Source organism: Heteronotia binoei, chromosome 2 (genome assembly GCF_032191835.1).
Source record: "Heteronotia binoei isolate CCM8104 ecotype False Entrance Well chromosome 2, APGP_CSIRO_Hbin_v1, whole genome shotgun sequence".
In the NCBI taxonomy this organism is placed as follows: Eukaryota; Metazoa; Chordata; class Lepidosauria; order Squamata; family Gekkonidae; genus Heteronotia; species Heteronotia binoei.
The window spans coordinates 123,931,015-123,945,187 of record NC_083224.1 but is presented as its reverse complement, the minus strand read 5'-3'; the positions used below and the strand labels follow the sequence as shown (position 1 = coordinate 123,945,187).

The following is a 14,173-nucleotide window of genomic DNA, read 5'->3' as shown; positions in this document are numbered from 1 at the left end:
TCTAACCTCCTCTTGAAGGTGGCTATGCTTGTGGCCGCTGCCACCTCCTGTGGCAGTGAATTCCACATGTTAATCACCCTTTGGGTGAAGAAGTACTTCCTTTTATCCGTTTTAACCTTTCTGCTCAGCAATTTCATCGAATGCCCACAAGTTCTTGTATTGTGAGAAAGGGAGAAAAGTATTTCTTTCTCTACTTTCTCCATCCCATGCATTATCTTGTAAACCTCTATCATTTCACCCCGCAGTCGACGTTTCTCCAAGCTAAAGAGCCCTAAGCGTTTCAACCTTTCTTCATAGGGAAAGTGTTCCAGCCCTTTAATCATTCTAGTTGCCCTTTTCTGGACTTTCTCCAATGCTATAATATCCTTTTTGAGGTGCGGCGACCAGAACTGCACACAGTACTCCAAATGAGACCGCACCATCGATTTATACAGGGGCATTATGATACTGGCTGATTTGTTTTCAATTCCCTTCCTAATCATTCCCAGCATGGCGTTGGCCTTTTTTATTGCAAACGCACACTGTCTTGACATTTTCAGTGAATTATCTACCACGACTCCAAGATGTTTCTCATGGTCTGTCTCTGCCAGTTCACACCCCATCAACTTGTATTTGTAGCTGGGATTCTTGGCCCCAATGTGCATTACTTTGCACTTGGCCACATTGAACCGCATCTGCCACGTTGACGCCCACTCACCCAGCCTCAACAGATCCCTTTGGAGTTCCTCACAATCCTCTCTGGTTCTCACCACCCTGAACAATTTTGTGTCATCCGCAAACTTGGCCACTTCACTGCTCACTCTCAATTCTAAATCATTTATGAACAAGTTAAAGAGCATGGGACCCAGTACCGAGCCCTGAGGCACCCCACTGCTTACCGTCCTCCACTGCGAAGACTGCCCATTTGTACTCACTCTCTGCTTCCTATTACTCAGCCAGTTTTTGATCCACAAGAGGACCTGTCCTTTTACTCCATGACTCTCAAGCTTTCTAAGGAGCCTTTGATGAGGAACTTTATCAAAAGCTTTCTGGAAGTCAAGGTAAACTTCTCTCTCCCTCTTGCTTCCTTCTGCATCTCAACTTGCTTTGGCAAGGCTTGCTCAATCGCACAGGAGCTACAAAGCAAAACAACGATTTTCTTCATTGGTTGAGACTCCCCCCTCCCCCTCCTGGTCCCCTGGGGAAGGAAGGAAAGAGCCTGAGCTTCCTTTGCCCAGTTCCCTGGATCCCATGGGAGAAGATACAAATAAAGCACCTTTAAGACCAACAAGTGCTAATGTTTTAAGTATGTTTTTTAAAGGTTTTTTAAAAATATCTTTCGTTGTGTTTGTCTGTGTTCTTTAAAAAGTTTATATCTCTGCTACCTAATCTTAAATAGGCATATACATGGCCTGGTCTGACATGGCCCATCCAGGCCCAACAAGGTCCCATTTATGTCAGATCCGGCCCTCGTAACAAATGAGTTTGACACCCCTGATCTAAGTATTACATGAAATAGTCTTCAGCCTTTTCTCCATGGCAGTGCTTTCTTATGGAAGCCCAACTAGTTGTCATTGCACTTACAATGCAGCAGCAATTTGGTTCCAGATAGGAGCCTTCCCCGCCCCAGCCCCCTGGTACTATGAGGGAACTTTGTCCAAGATTCGTTTTTTTAAAAAAACGGTAATGGACGTACCATTATATTAATATGATAACTGCAGGGTTTTTGGTTTTAAAACATAACTCCAAAAAGCCTTCTGGTGTTATGCAGGACTGGAGAGATGGCTGCTATGGGGATACTGGTTGCTGGGTGGGCAGGAGCAGAAAAACCCAGAATTTCCTGCCTATAGAGTAACCAGCCCAGCTTTTCTGCAATCTTCCTAAAGCACCATAGTAAAATAGGTTTGAAAAAGACTGCAGAAAAGACAAGGAAAACCGGGAAGGAAGCAGCAGGAGGAAAACCATTATGACCAAATGCAGGGCAAAATCAGCCATGTAGAAACATATAGTATAAATACTCTATTTAGTTGTAAATCAACATGTTTTAATTATCAGATTTACATGCTGTTTGTGTGAAGTGCTATTTATAAAAAGCACAATTTAAAACTGACTTTTTGCTTGGGAATTTAAAGATCAGTGACTTTACATTGACTGATATCAAATCTACCCAACATAAGAACAGTGTTTGTTTGTTTTTTTAGCAGGAACACACAGGAACACCAGCTGGCTTGGTGTCAGGGGTGTGGACTAATATGCAAATGAGTGGGCTTTTTCTACCAAAAAACCCCCTCATAAAACAGACCATACTCATATATGACTGCAAGACTTCAAAAAGGCAGTAAGACATAGTTAACATTTCTTCATTGCAATTAGTTCTAACCCACAGAAGTTTTGCTTGCTGAAATTCCATGGATAATCACACCATGGAGCTCCATTTTAATCAGTGAGATTTAACAGGTAACAGAATGACTGTTAACAACAGCAGCTTATCTGAACATAATAATTGGGGTCAGTTTTATGATAATGTAATTCTAAATGTATTACTTAACAAATATGTTCTACTGAAATCAATGCCACTTGCCTTCACACCATGCCTTCGTGACTGTATCAAAACATTAACATTCACAAGGGGCACAAGTCTACCACCATATCTTGCACAACCCAATAGATTTTTATTAAAAATTTGCAGGAAAAGAAATGCCTGGCTACTTTTTCAAAGACTGCAGCGCTTTCCTTACTTGCTAATACCAACAAGTAGCCATTGCCTCATCTGCAGCATATAAACTTACAAAGCTGCTTCATGCAGAATCCACATGGCTTAGTGCTGTTCACTCTAACGGGCAGAAGATGTCTGTGGAGTAGACTCAAGCAGAAAGAGAATTTCTTCAGCACCTGCTTCTTTTGAACCATTTAAAACTCGAAATGCCAAGGGTTACCTTCTGCATGTAAAAACATGCACTGAGCCACAGCCAATCCCCAAAGCCAAGGTTGGCCCATAAAATCTATTTACATATCAACTATATACGGGTATCAGGACAAGCTACAAGTTATCAGGAATAAACGCAGTTTGTAGCCATGCTCACTCTTCCCTCCCACCACCTCCCTTCTCATTGCATTCATGGGGTTCAACTTGAACTTGCCATTTTGATCAAGCATCAATTTGCTATGACACCCAAATGCAAGCGCCTAGGTAAAAAAGAATTTGCTTTCCTCCAGACAAGCTGGGATTCTTAGCCCTTGTTCAAATCTAGTTCAAACCTAGGCTGCAGAGAGTAAACAAACCCAGCTTGCAAAGTCTTTTGTGTTTGAATCACACTGGGAAATCTTCCCTTCAGTTAAGTGCTCAAAGGATGGGAGACAAGGGAATAAACCAGTCTGGAAGTCAACTGTGCTCACAACAGACCACCTAGACGTAACCAGAGTTCACTACTTTGTTTTGAGATATTCATACTGTATATTTCTCCCAGAATGGGAACAGAAAGTCACATAATATTCTCCTTTCATCCATTTTACCCTTAAAACAAAACTATGAGGTATGTTCAGGCCTCAGATTCAGTAGAACCTAGCTCCTGAACCTTTTGGACGGTTGCCCCTCTTCCTCCCCACCTACTTTGTGCATTGAATAGTAGGTGTAGCTGCATAACAATCCCTGGATTAGGAGAGCAGGTAGCCAACCAGCCACCAGGGGCTTTGCCAAGCCCCCAGCAGCCCTCCACTTCTTATGTGATTTTGGGCGGCGGGCAGCTTGCTGGCTTCTTGAACCGGGGGGGGGGGGGCGGGGAGGGGGCAGCCCAGACGAGCAAGACCTGCTTGGGCTGGCTGGATCACTAGCCAGTCCAAGCAGGCCTCGCTCACCTGGGCCTCTCCTTTCTTGCATCAGGCTGCTTTTGGTGGGGGGGGGGGCAGCATATGCTAATGAGTTATGCTAATGAGCTCTGCCACCTATTTTTCTACAAAACAACCCCTGAGTATGTTAGGCTGAGCAGCCCAAAGTCACCCAGCAAGCTTCCATGGCAGAGAGGGGACTGGAACCTGGGTCTCCTCGGGCGTAATCTCACAATCTAAACTCTACACTATATTGACTACCTTTTCACTTGGTGCTACAGTTTAGTGCTACATGTGTTTGATTTAACTTGTAATTAGATAAGCATTACATTATGTAAGAATATAAAAGATGACAGTCAACCAAAGTCTTGTTTTTATAATATTTCAAACTTGACCATGAAACAATTACCATAATACTTTATTTTTCAATTACCATCATGTCATCTAGATTTTTTAAAAAAGCAGTACAAAAAGACAGGCAAATATATCAAGAGCGTCACAGAATTAGGAAAAGTGGTACGGGGACTGGGTGAGATCCGGTAAAGAAAGAAAATAAGATAAAGAGGAAGGAGTTTAAATGTTGTTAGTATTCAGTTTGATTTGTAGAAGACAACAAGCAAAAACCGAAGTATATATATATATTAGATGTTTAAATATGTTGATATATGTACACTTAATAAATTATTTTTAAAAAGGATCACAACTCGATAAAACAGTTTCAAGATTTCATAACACACTGCATGCAGGATTTCATTCAAGTCTCTAAAAGCAAGCAACTCTCCCATTAAATTCGGTAGGTATGAAAATGCCTAATTTTGACCCTGTTGTGCCACAGACATATTTGCCGAAATCCTTTCCTATTTCAAAGTACTTTAATATGTACATCACATTTCCTAAACATTAAAAATAAACACATCTGTCCTGCTTTAAGAGAAAAATAGTAGTTAGAAGAGTTCAACTTATGTGCCATTTTCTCTCCAATAAAAAGCAAATAAGCACATCTTTGTAGAGCTTTAAGCCAACAGCACATCTATCAACCAATAAGTCTTTACTTTCCCTTGGCTCTCTTGCAGGGGGTAGCCAACCTTGCTTAATGTAAGGGCCAAATAGAATAAACATCAGATGTCTGAGAGCAACCAGACATGAACATCAGATGTTTGAGGGAGGGAGGCAAATAGATGGTGAAAGAGAAGTGGAAAGAAAGCAACTTTAACTTTAAATGCATTCTCCAAGCCACCAGCTGACTTGGCAAAGTGATTTAAAGAGAGAAATGCTTTCTCCAAGCATGCCAATGGGGCAGTGGGGGCTTTGAGAGCCACAGAATATGTGTGAAAGAACCACATGTGGCTCCTGATCTACAGGATTCAATTTCTCTGTAGTTCAGCTTAACAATATGCAGTCACTGAACCTCTACTACATTATACAATACAGTATCTTCTATAAAAGAAAAAAGATTAACCCATCCAAGACAAAGCATGTATAACAGAGAAATGAAATGCAGTAACATTCTCATACATCCTTTAAACCAATTTTACTGAACCACCAACAAATTATCAGTTGGAAGGAACAGTCATGTCACCTCCAATCAGCAGGAATACTATGTAAAACAGAGGCAAGAAGTAGCACACATGAGCAGTTTCCGAGAACTATTTGGACTGCCAGTACTTTGCCTTGCACTGAAAACCCCTTCCTGATCAAGGAGGACGTCTTTTATAAGCCAGTTAATGTCATATTGTCAACAGTTGCACAATGCAATGGAGAAAATGAAGGCATTCTCTCCACTACATCTGAATAGAACAGCATCGTCCTTTCTCAAATCTAATTACCTAGCCACTCAGATCCACACTTCTGCAACCTCCAGGCCGGGCTACTGTTTTACATTCTACACACGGTAGCCCATATGTTAACTAGTTCAGGTTGCTGTGAGTACATTATGCCTATTTTGAAACTTCAGTAGATTCCGATTTGTTCCCAGATGCAATTCATACCGCCAGAAGTTTTAGGTGGAAATGGGTCTGCTCCAACAGTACTGGAAGCCAACAATTCCCCCTCTGTCAAAGCGAATTGATGTTGAGGAGGCTCTTGTAGTAGATTATGCAGCAATCCTATGTAGGACTACTCCAAAGTAAGCCTCATATTATTCACTGGGTCTTACTCCCAGAAAAATGCCATTAGGAGTGCACCTATGGCTTCTCTCCTACAGCAGCAACAATGAGGACTTTTGCTATTTTAGTATATGGGTTGAGCCAATTGCCAGTGCCTAGTCTATGTTCTGTGCATCACAGTACAGCCTATTTCTATTTCAAAATCAGCAAGGAATAAGAGACACATACTGCTTCAATACTTCATTTGTAATGAAAACTTGACCTTGAAAAAACACATCCCTTTTTGTAAACACTTAACTGCAAGTCATAATTACAATCATCACCTTCACTATGTCCCATAAATGAATTAATCTTACCCACTTTATCTTATTTGATATTTCTATCCCACCCACCCTCCAAAAAACACAGAGCATATTCCCCACCACCACTGGTTTATCCTCACAGCAATCTTGTGAAGTAGGTTAGGAAAGTTTCATGCCAAACTGGGGTTTGAATCCAAGTCCTCTTAAGTTTTATACTGGCTCCTAACTTATCATATGGCATCAACAGACCATCACAGAATAATTAAGCATTCATTTGATCAGTGCAGCATGACTTCACTGTATTTATTTATTAATTAATTTAAATATTTACACCATGCCTTTCCTCTTGGCTCATGCAAACCACCCTGTAAAGTTACAAGAGCCCAGGACCCAGAAAAATTAGAGTTCAGTATAGTCTAACAAAATTCATTATAAAGCACATTTTCAGAAATACACCCTAACCACCCTGCTGCTAAAGGTGTGGATGCAAATTGTAGCTATTTTTCTCTTAAAAAAAAAAAAAAAACCAGCTTTCTTTCAAGCTGCAAAGTGCTTCAGGGAACAATAATTCACCATGCCCCAAAATGAATTTAGTTGGTATGCTTTGCACATAGTTTGCTTTATGACTAATGTTATAGGATAATCTACTGAATTATTTTCTCAGTACCAAAGAAGGAAATGAAAAGCATATAATTATCATTTATCTTTTGAAAGTTTAATTAGAGTAAGCATTGGGGGTGGCCTCACAGTCCCTTGCATAAGTAGGGACTGTTTTTCAATCTGTCCCAAACGCACAGAGTGTGATATGTTACAAACAATTGGTATCTTTGCCTTAACTCTGCTACTGTAGCACTGGAACCATGCTCACAGACAGTTGGGAACTCAAGCTACAAGGACACTGAACCCCAGAGTACTCCTACTAAGTCAATGCTGTCTACAGACTCCAGACCCAAAATATGCACAACAGATGCCACACTTATCAACCCCTCTGCAGTGCACACTAAGACCAGAACAATCCAAGCTTTTGCAGTAAGGGTCCATGATCAACATCCATAAATCCATGCAAAGCACAATCTTAAAAACAAACAAACAAAACCAGGAAAAGTCATGTCCCAGATATATCTTTGCATGCCAGACAGCACGTACCAGATATGGGAGGGGGGGACCACTGTTTTCCTCATCCACTTACCAGTGTTTGCCTTGATGTTCTCCCTTAAGAACTGCCCGCTGGAAAGATGCTGGAGGCCAAAGCTCTTGGCGATCCTCTCGCACACTGTCCCTTTACCAGAGCCCGGAGGTCCCAAGACAACCGCTCGCAAAAGCCTGGCAGCCATTGAGATCTCTCTGGCAGAAAAAAAAGAAACAGCAATCAAACCCATAGCGGCCACCGAATAGCACAGGAGATCCATCGCGCTCGGTCTTTCAAGGCCGTCCTAACCGTACGTAAAAGAAATTCTCCCGCTGTTCTTATGCCGGATCAGAGCTCCACAGAGCATAAAAATACCTTGTTTTTCAATCTGTCCCAAACCCACAGAGTAAATTCCGCTGTGCTTCTTACTCCCAACCATACTCATCAAAAGTTTATTCTCTTCCACCCCCTTACCTGGGGACGGCAAGAACAAATCTTCCTCACAACCCCCGGGGGGGGGGGAGAAGAAGGAACATGAGCGGCCGGTTAGCATGCTCTGAGCCTTCCTGTCAGACTGAGTAAAATAAACTGGCGAAGTTTAAACCACCACCATCCTGCGACTTTTTGCACGTGGGCAAGCCTTCCCAAATGCCTCTCAACATGCATGATGGAATACAATTTGACAGAAATCCGGCACACAAAAAACCTCTTCTGGACTTGGCGCAATGAGAACGCTAAACCTACCGGCCGAAAAACACCGAAATACTAAGCAGTCCAGAACATTAACTGGGTTTAAGAGTTGTCTAGAAATCTCCTACGAGACTTTTCGACTGTTAAAGGGAGGGTGGATGGGTAGAGAAATACTTCCCATTCCTTTTCCGTACTCAAAACTGTTCACAAGTGCATACGCCCTGCTTTAAACGACTACCCTGCTGAAGAGGGTAGGGCAGTCAACTCACCACTTTTTTCGAGCGGTACAAAGGGTAGGGGGAATCCAAGGAAAATAAGTCTGCAAAATGGCGTTTTAAAATATTTTTCACATGGTACCTATCGATCCTCTCCCAGTCAAAAATAACAGATAATACGGCTGCTCTTTCGCCAGCCCACGGCTCCGCCTGCGCCTTTAAGAGAAAAGACCTAGTCGCTTTGCAAACGCAAATTGCTGTTCTCAATTACTCAGCCGTTCGCACGCAGTAATAGCCCCAGTCCATCATCAGGGAAAAGAAATACCAGTGGCAGAGAACAGCCAAGCGAACCTCGCCCCCTATGAAGCAAGGGACGTTAGGAGTTGTAGTCCTGAAATTTACTTTTCCGAGAGCCTTTTTGCCTGCACCGTTAGATAAATACACTACATTTCCCATCAGCCCATTAAACGTTAGACGCTAGCCCGCCCTTCACCACCTACCTTCCCATAGGACGGGATGAATGGAGTGGAATATAGGTGTAACTGGGCAACGGGTGATTTTTTAAACGGAATGTTAAGACGCAGGCGCTATTCCATAGGCGGAAGGGAATGTTTAATCAAAAGCAAGCAAACAGGCGGCATAGAGGTGGATGTATTTATTTTGACGGTGATAGATAGACGGACAGACTTCTTTAACTAATCTAAACTTTACTGTTTTTTTGTAATAAACATGGGCTTCTCTCAGTTCTAAATCACAGCATGTGGGAAGTGGGTCCACCTACTGGCAATTAAGGAGAGTCAAAGTAAAGTAAAGGGCAAAGATTTGCAGCCATTGCTAATCAGAAGCTAGTCCCGTAGAGTTAAATAACTGGCTTCTAAAATACCAAGTAGTTTATACCAGGTATGAATCTATAAGAAATAGTGCTACCCGCTGGCGTGACGAAAAATATCCTGCTCCTATTTAATAGAGGCTTAATGTATAGGAATAGGCAATTGAATCTTTTCATGGTAAGAAGTTATTATCACCTGATAAATAGTGGTCAATTAAGCTTCGATTAAAAGGAAAAGGTATTCCCCCCCCCACCTCCAAGTAAACTGGCCACCCCCCACTTAGGGAAGCTCCCAGGAAATCCATAACGTATGGGACTACTAACTCCAACTCAAGAAATATCTGGGGACTTTGGGGGTGGAGCCAGGAGCAAGGTTGTGACAAGCATAACTGAACTCCAAATAAAGTTCTGGTCATCACATTTAAAGGGACTACATACCTTTAAAATGCCTTCCCTCCATTGGAAACAATGAAGGATGGGAGCACCTTCTTTGGGGACTCATAGAATTGGAGCCCCTGGTCCAATCCTTTTGAAACTTGGAGGGTATTTTGGGGAGAGGCACTAGAAGCTATACCTGAAAATTTGGTGCCTCTACCTAAAAAAAAGCCACCTCCCCCCCCCTGAGCCCCAGATACCCAAGGATCAATTCTCCATATGCCCTAAGGGAATCAGTCTCCATAGGGTATATTGGAGTACCCAGCAGACATTTCCAACTACTACAAGTGTGGTTCCAGATGGAAGTGGGATCTAGTTCAAGAAAATTTAAAATAAAATCTTGTTAGGAAGTGCCATAAGAGTCCTATTTGCTTTTGCAACCAACAAATTCTGGGCACTCTCCAAAAATATGTCTCCTAGATTCTTAAAACAAATGAACTTTATTTAGACTAATACAAATTTTATATCTTTGTATATTTTATATGTACACATTTTTCTTATTGATCAAAATAATCCATTACTTAACACCAGTTCTGTCAGGCCCTTCACCTACCAGTTTAGGACATACATAACACTAATACCATACAGATACACCACTCCTTTGGCCATGTACATCAAAAATTTGTACACAGCATACCCCTCCCATATATGTAACATTAAACATTAGACTACCCAGACTATCCCTTTTATACAACCCTGACACTTATTTATTTATCCAGAAAATGTATATGCCATTTCTCCAGAGATTTGCTCAAGGTGGATCACAAAGTAAAATATGATAAAATCATGAAAACTGCTTAAAATCATCATGAAAATTAACAAAACCAGTTAAAAATCTAATAAACTAGTAATAATGGTTCAAACACAGTAGTATTGTATGATTTGCATCAACAAAACTATTAAGAAGGGAAACTTACAATTTCCTAGAAAATACTAAGTAAATTCTCTTTTTTAAAATGCAATAATCTGTAGAAGTAATATAGTATCATTCATCAGTCATCTGTTTGTCTTTGGGTGGAAAACATTTTTATGTAATTTTAAGTTTTTCAGATGAAAATGATGAGGCTCATACGGGGTTTGTTGTACTGTTTCATATAGCTGATCACTGAACTATGATAAAGTACTAGAACAAACACATGAAGTTACTGAGGTTTTGGAAAGATACCTCTGTGCCCTTCCAGGCTTGGCAAGTTACACCAGTGTTTTATTTACTACTTCCTCCCTTTTTCTGTGTTTACTTATTCCTTTATTTATATGATATACCCCATTTTTCTTTCCAGTGGGGAACCTTAATGACTTACTACATTCTTCTCTTTTCAATTTTATTCTCATGGCAACCCTGTGAGGTAGGTTATGCTGAGAGTGTTTGACCAGCAAGCTTCCATCATCTTCCAGCTCTAACTACTACACTATACTGGCTCTCTTCTGAACAATCATGATTTTAACTGATTTTTCAGCAACAATAGTATTACCGTAATTAACAGTATAATCCCTGAAACACTTTTTTGGGAGCAACCCCTATTTGAATAAAGTAGGATTCTATCATTGTAGCCTTTCTTTTACTACACTCAGCTTCATAATCAGTTAATATTGGATTAATTCCCATGCAACACAGGCCCATAGACAGAAGGATCTGAATTGTGACATTTAGGTTTGAGCCATACATAACCTCTGGGGGTGGATTCTTGGCCTTTTGACTAAGATCAAGCATGTGTGAGTAGAACCCTCTTGGTTTTTAAGAGGCCATTTGTCCAGCTACATCTTTTTATTGTCAATAATTATTGTCAAGACAATAATAATCAATGTATAGTTCTATTAGATTCAAGTCCAGTAGCACCTTAGAGACCAATAAGATTTTCAGGGTATGCACTTTTGAGAGCTTTAACTTTCAAAAGCTTATACCCTGAAAAACTTGTTGGTCTCTAAGATGCTACTGGACTTGAATCTAACTGTTCTCCAGCACCCTCTCCTGTTACATGAAAAAGGTTGTTCCCACCAGTGAATGCCAGTAGTTCATTATCATTCTTTTCATTGTTCTAGTTGCAAAAGCCTATGCATTTTTATTCTGAAGTAATGTTTACATCTATGCCCAGAAAATCCTCACCAGCTAATACCTGCAAATCAAACTGCTCTAGAGGTGGCCTAAAAAATTGGCAACCGCATAGCCAGAAGGCTACCGTAAGAGATTAGAACAGATAATATTTTAATAGCTTGATTAAGTTCGGGGAGAACTGTTTGGATTTCCTGCGCACAACTGCCTAGATTTTCAGAAGGCTGATGTTGTGATGGTACAACACTGCTTCTTGCTTTAGTCCAACAATGCTATTTCCTTTGGGGAGGGACGGTGGCTCAGTGGTAGAGCATCTGCTTGGGAAGCAGAAAGTCCCAGGTTCAATCCCTGGCATCTCCAAAAAAGGGTCCAGGCAAATAGGTGTGAAAAACCTCAGCTTGAGACCCTGGAGAGCCGCTGCCAGTCTGAGAAGACAATACTGACTTTGATGGACCAAAGGTCTGATTCAGTATAAGGCAGCTTCATATGTTCATATATTCATATGTACAATAATTAAATTATTAGAAGGATGCAACTTGACTCTCAGTAATGGAGCTTATTGTTAACAAAGGAAAGGCAACAACTCTCCAAAGTATATTTTAGTTTGATGCTTACTTTGTTCATTCACTTTGTTTATTTCTGGATTCAAATATGATATACTGGAAGATCTCAAAAGGAAACTTTATCCAAATAAAACAGCCCCAAACCTCCCCTGCCACTTGGGAAAGCAAGTACTGTGCAACACATGCAACATCTTATCTGAGAGTGCAAGGATTTGTTTGTAAGATGCAGTGCTAAAATTCTGCCTTTTAGGCAGTCAGGTAGAGTTTTGAGACCTTGAAACCAAAACCCTGGAAAATCTTTTGAGGAGTATCCATTAGTCTGTTGCAAAAATTACTGACCAAAGATTGCCTTTGTGCATTTGAGCAAGTGTCCTCTAGGCCATGAATTACTACAACAAATCTGCTAGTCTTTTACATACCATAAAATGCTTTCTTGCTTGGGGTGGAAAGTAACAGTTTTAATAGCAACTACTGCTGTTGCTATTCTAGAGTCATTTGACCAACAACATAATTTATTTTTCTGTTTTCATGGTTACTGTTGAGAAGTACAGAGATAACGTGACAGGCCCCTGGTGCTCCTCTCCCCACTTCCTTTGTTTAATCTTGCTGGCCTTCTTTGCAGTAGGGCTGAAGTAGCCTCTTACATTTTTTCCTTTAAGCACTTTTCTCCTGCCTGTTAACACTGAAGCAGTAGTAACAAAGCAGAGTTCTTAGTAGCAGGCCTCAGATTCAGCAGAAGCTCACAGGAGCACAGACCTGAACCTTTCTGACAGTTCCCCCTCTTCCTCCCCACCTACCTTGTCCATTGAATAGTAGGTCCAGCTGCATAAAATCCCTGGATTAGGAAAGTGGGCAGCCAGCCAGCCAGCCACAAGGGGCTTGGCCATGCCCCCAGCAGCCCTTATTTACCTTTGGAGAAGTCTGCACTGCCCTTTCTCCATTTTTGTGATTTTTGGTGATGGGTGGCTTGCTGACCTTTTGACTGAGGGGGCGGGGGTGGCCCAGGAGAGCCCCAGGTGAGCGAGACCTGCTTGGGCTGCCTGGATCTCTAGCCAGCACAAGCAGGCCTCGCTTGCCCAAGACTCTCCTTTCTTGCATCGGGTTGCTTTTGGCTGGGGGTGGCACATGCTAATGAGTTATGCTAGTGAGCTCCACCACCTATTTTTCTACAAATGGTGAGCCATTTGGTATTAAAAAGCCCCTGTAGTTATGTAGATGAGGAATTATGATCCATTGTTTTTAAAACCCCTGGAATATTTTTGATATGACAGTAACCTGCTGAAATTTTCATCTCTGGGGATGCTCTACATACAGGCATGTCAATACAGAGAAAGGGCTGCTGTTTGGGGATTAGATCATAACTTTAAATTAGTTAGTTGAACTGTGAACTGTTCCAAAAGAAGGAATGCCATTATGCGGGGGTTGGGGCATTACTTTAAAATTCGTTAATGCTGGTTCACCAGAGCATGTGTCCTACTTCACTTGACAAGTGCTTTATCCAGCGCATGGGTAAGATGAGCTATCAAAACCCAAAGCCAGACTTTAATAACCCCCTGGAATAATCTGACTAATTTTTTAATGGAGTCAGTTCACACGTTTCACTATGAGCCTGAAAGCAGAATGCGTAACCAAATGATGATTAGATTCAATGATGTATATGTGTGGGAACCAGCCTTTGCTCTCTAAGATGTCACAGCACTTTTGCAAGTATAAAATAAAGAACATCTTCCAAACCAGGAATATCTTCATGTTTTAACATCATGATACAAAATATAAATAATAGCAACTGTACAAAGGAAGTGTATAAAATGGGAATGCAACTGCCGAGGGGGGGGGGGGTAAAATTTAATTTGAACTGTTCTTCTGTGGTATCATATCGCAGAAACAATGTTGATAGGGAGCGAGGGGCATTTCCCCCCCCCCCGCGGAACCAGTTGTTTTGATACCATCTTAACTGCCACTGATGCCTTGATAACAACTGAGGCGTGCGTGATGTAGAGGTAAAGCGCTTTCGCAGCAGACAAGTTGCGCCGGGTTCCAAGCGATGCTCC

The 14,173-nt window shown here is 41.4% G+C and overlaps 1 protein-coding gene across 2 annotated transcripts in view; it reads right to left on the bottom strand.

Moving 5' to 3' along the window:
* AK4 (adenylate kinase 4) overlaps window positions 1–8,779 on the bottom strand; it is an 89,171-nt gene extending 80,392 nt beyond the window's left edge. The window contains exons 1-2 of one of the 2 annotated variants that reach the window (XM_060231957.1): window positions 8,746–8,779; window positions 7,401–7,555 (exon numbers count right to left, since the gene is read on the bottom strand). In XM_060231957.1, the coding sequence (XP_060087940.1) occupies window positions 7,401–7,555; window positions 8,746–8,753 (163 nt within the window). In that variant the 5' untranslated portion in view covers window positions 8,754–8,779. Of the gene's footprint in view, window positions 1–7,400; window positions 7,556–8,387; window positions 8,535–8,745 lie in introns of those variants that run through there. The other variant, XM_060231958.1, reaches the window with a different exon arrangement.
* Between the last annotated feature and the right edge of the window lie 5,394 nt (window positions 8,780–14,173).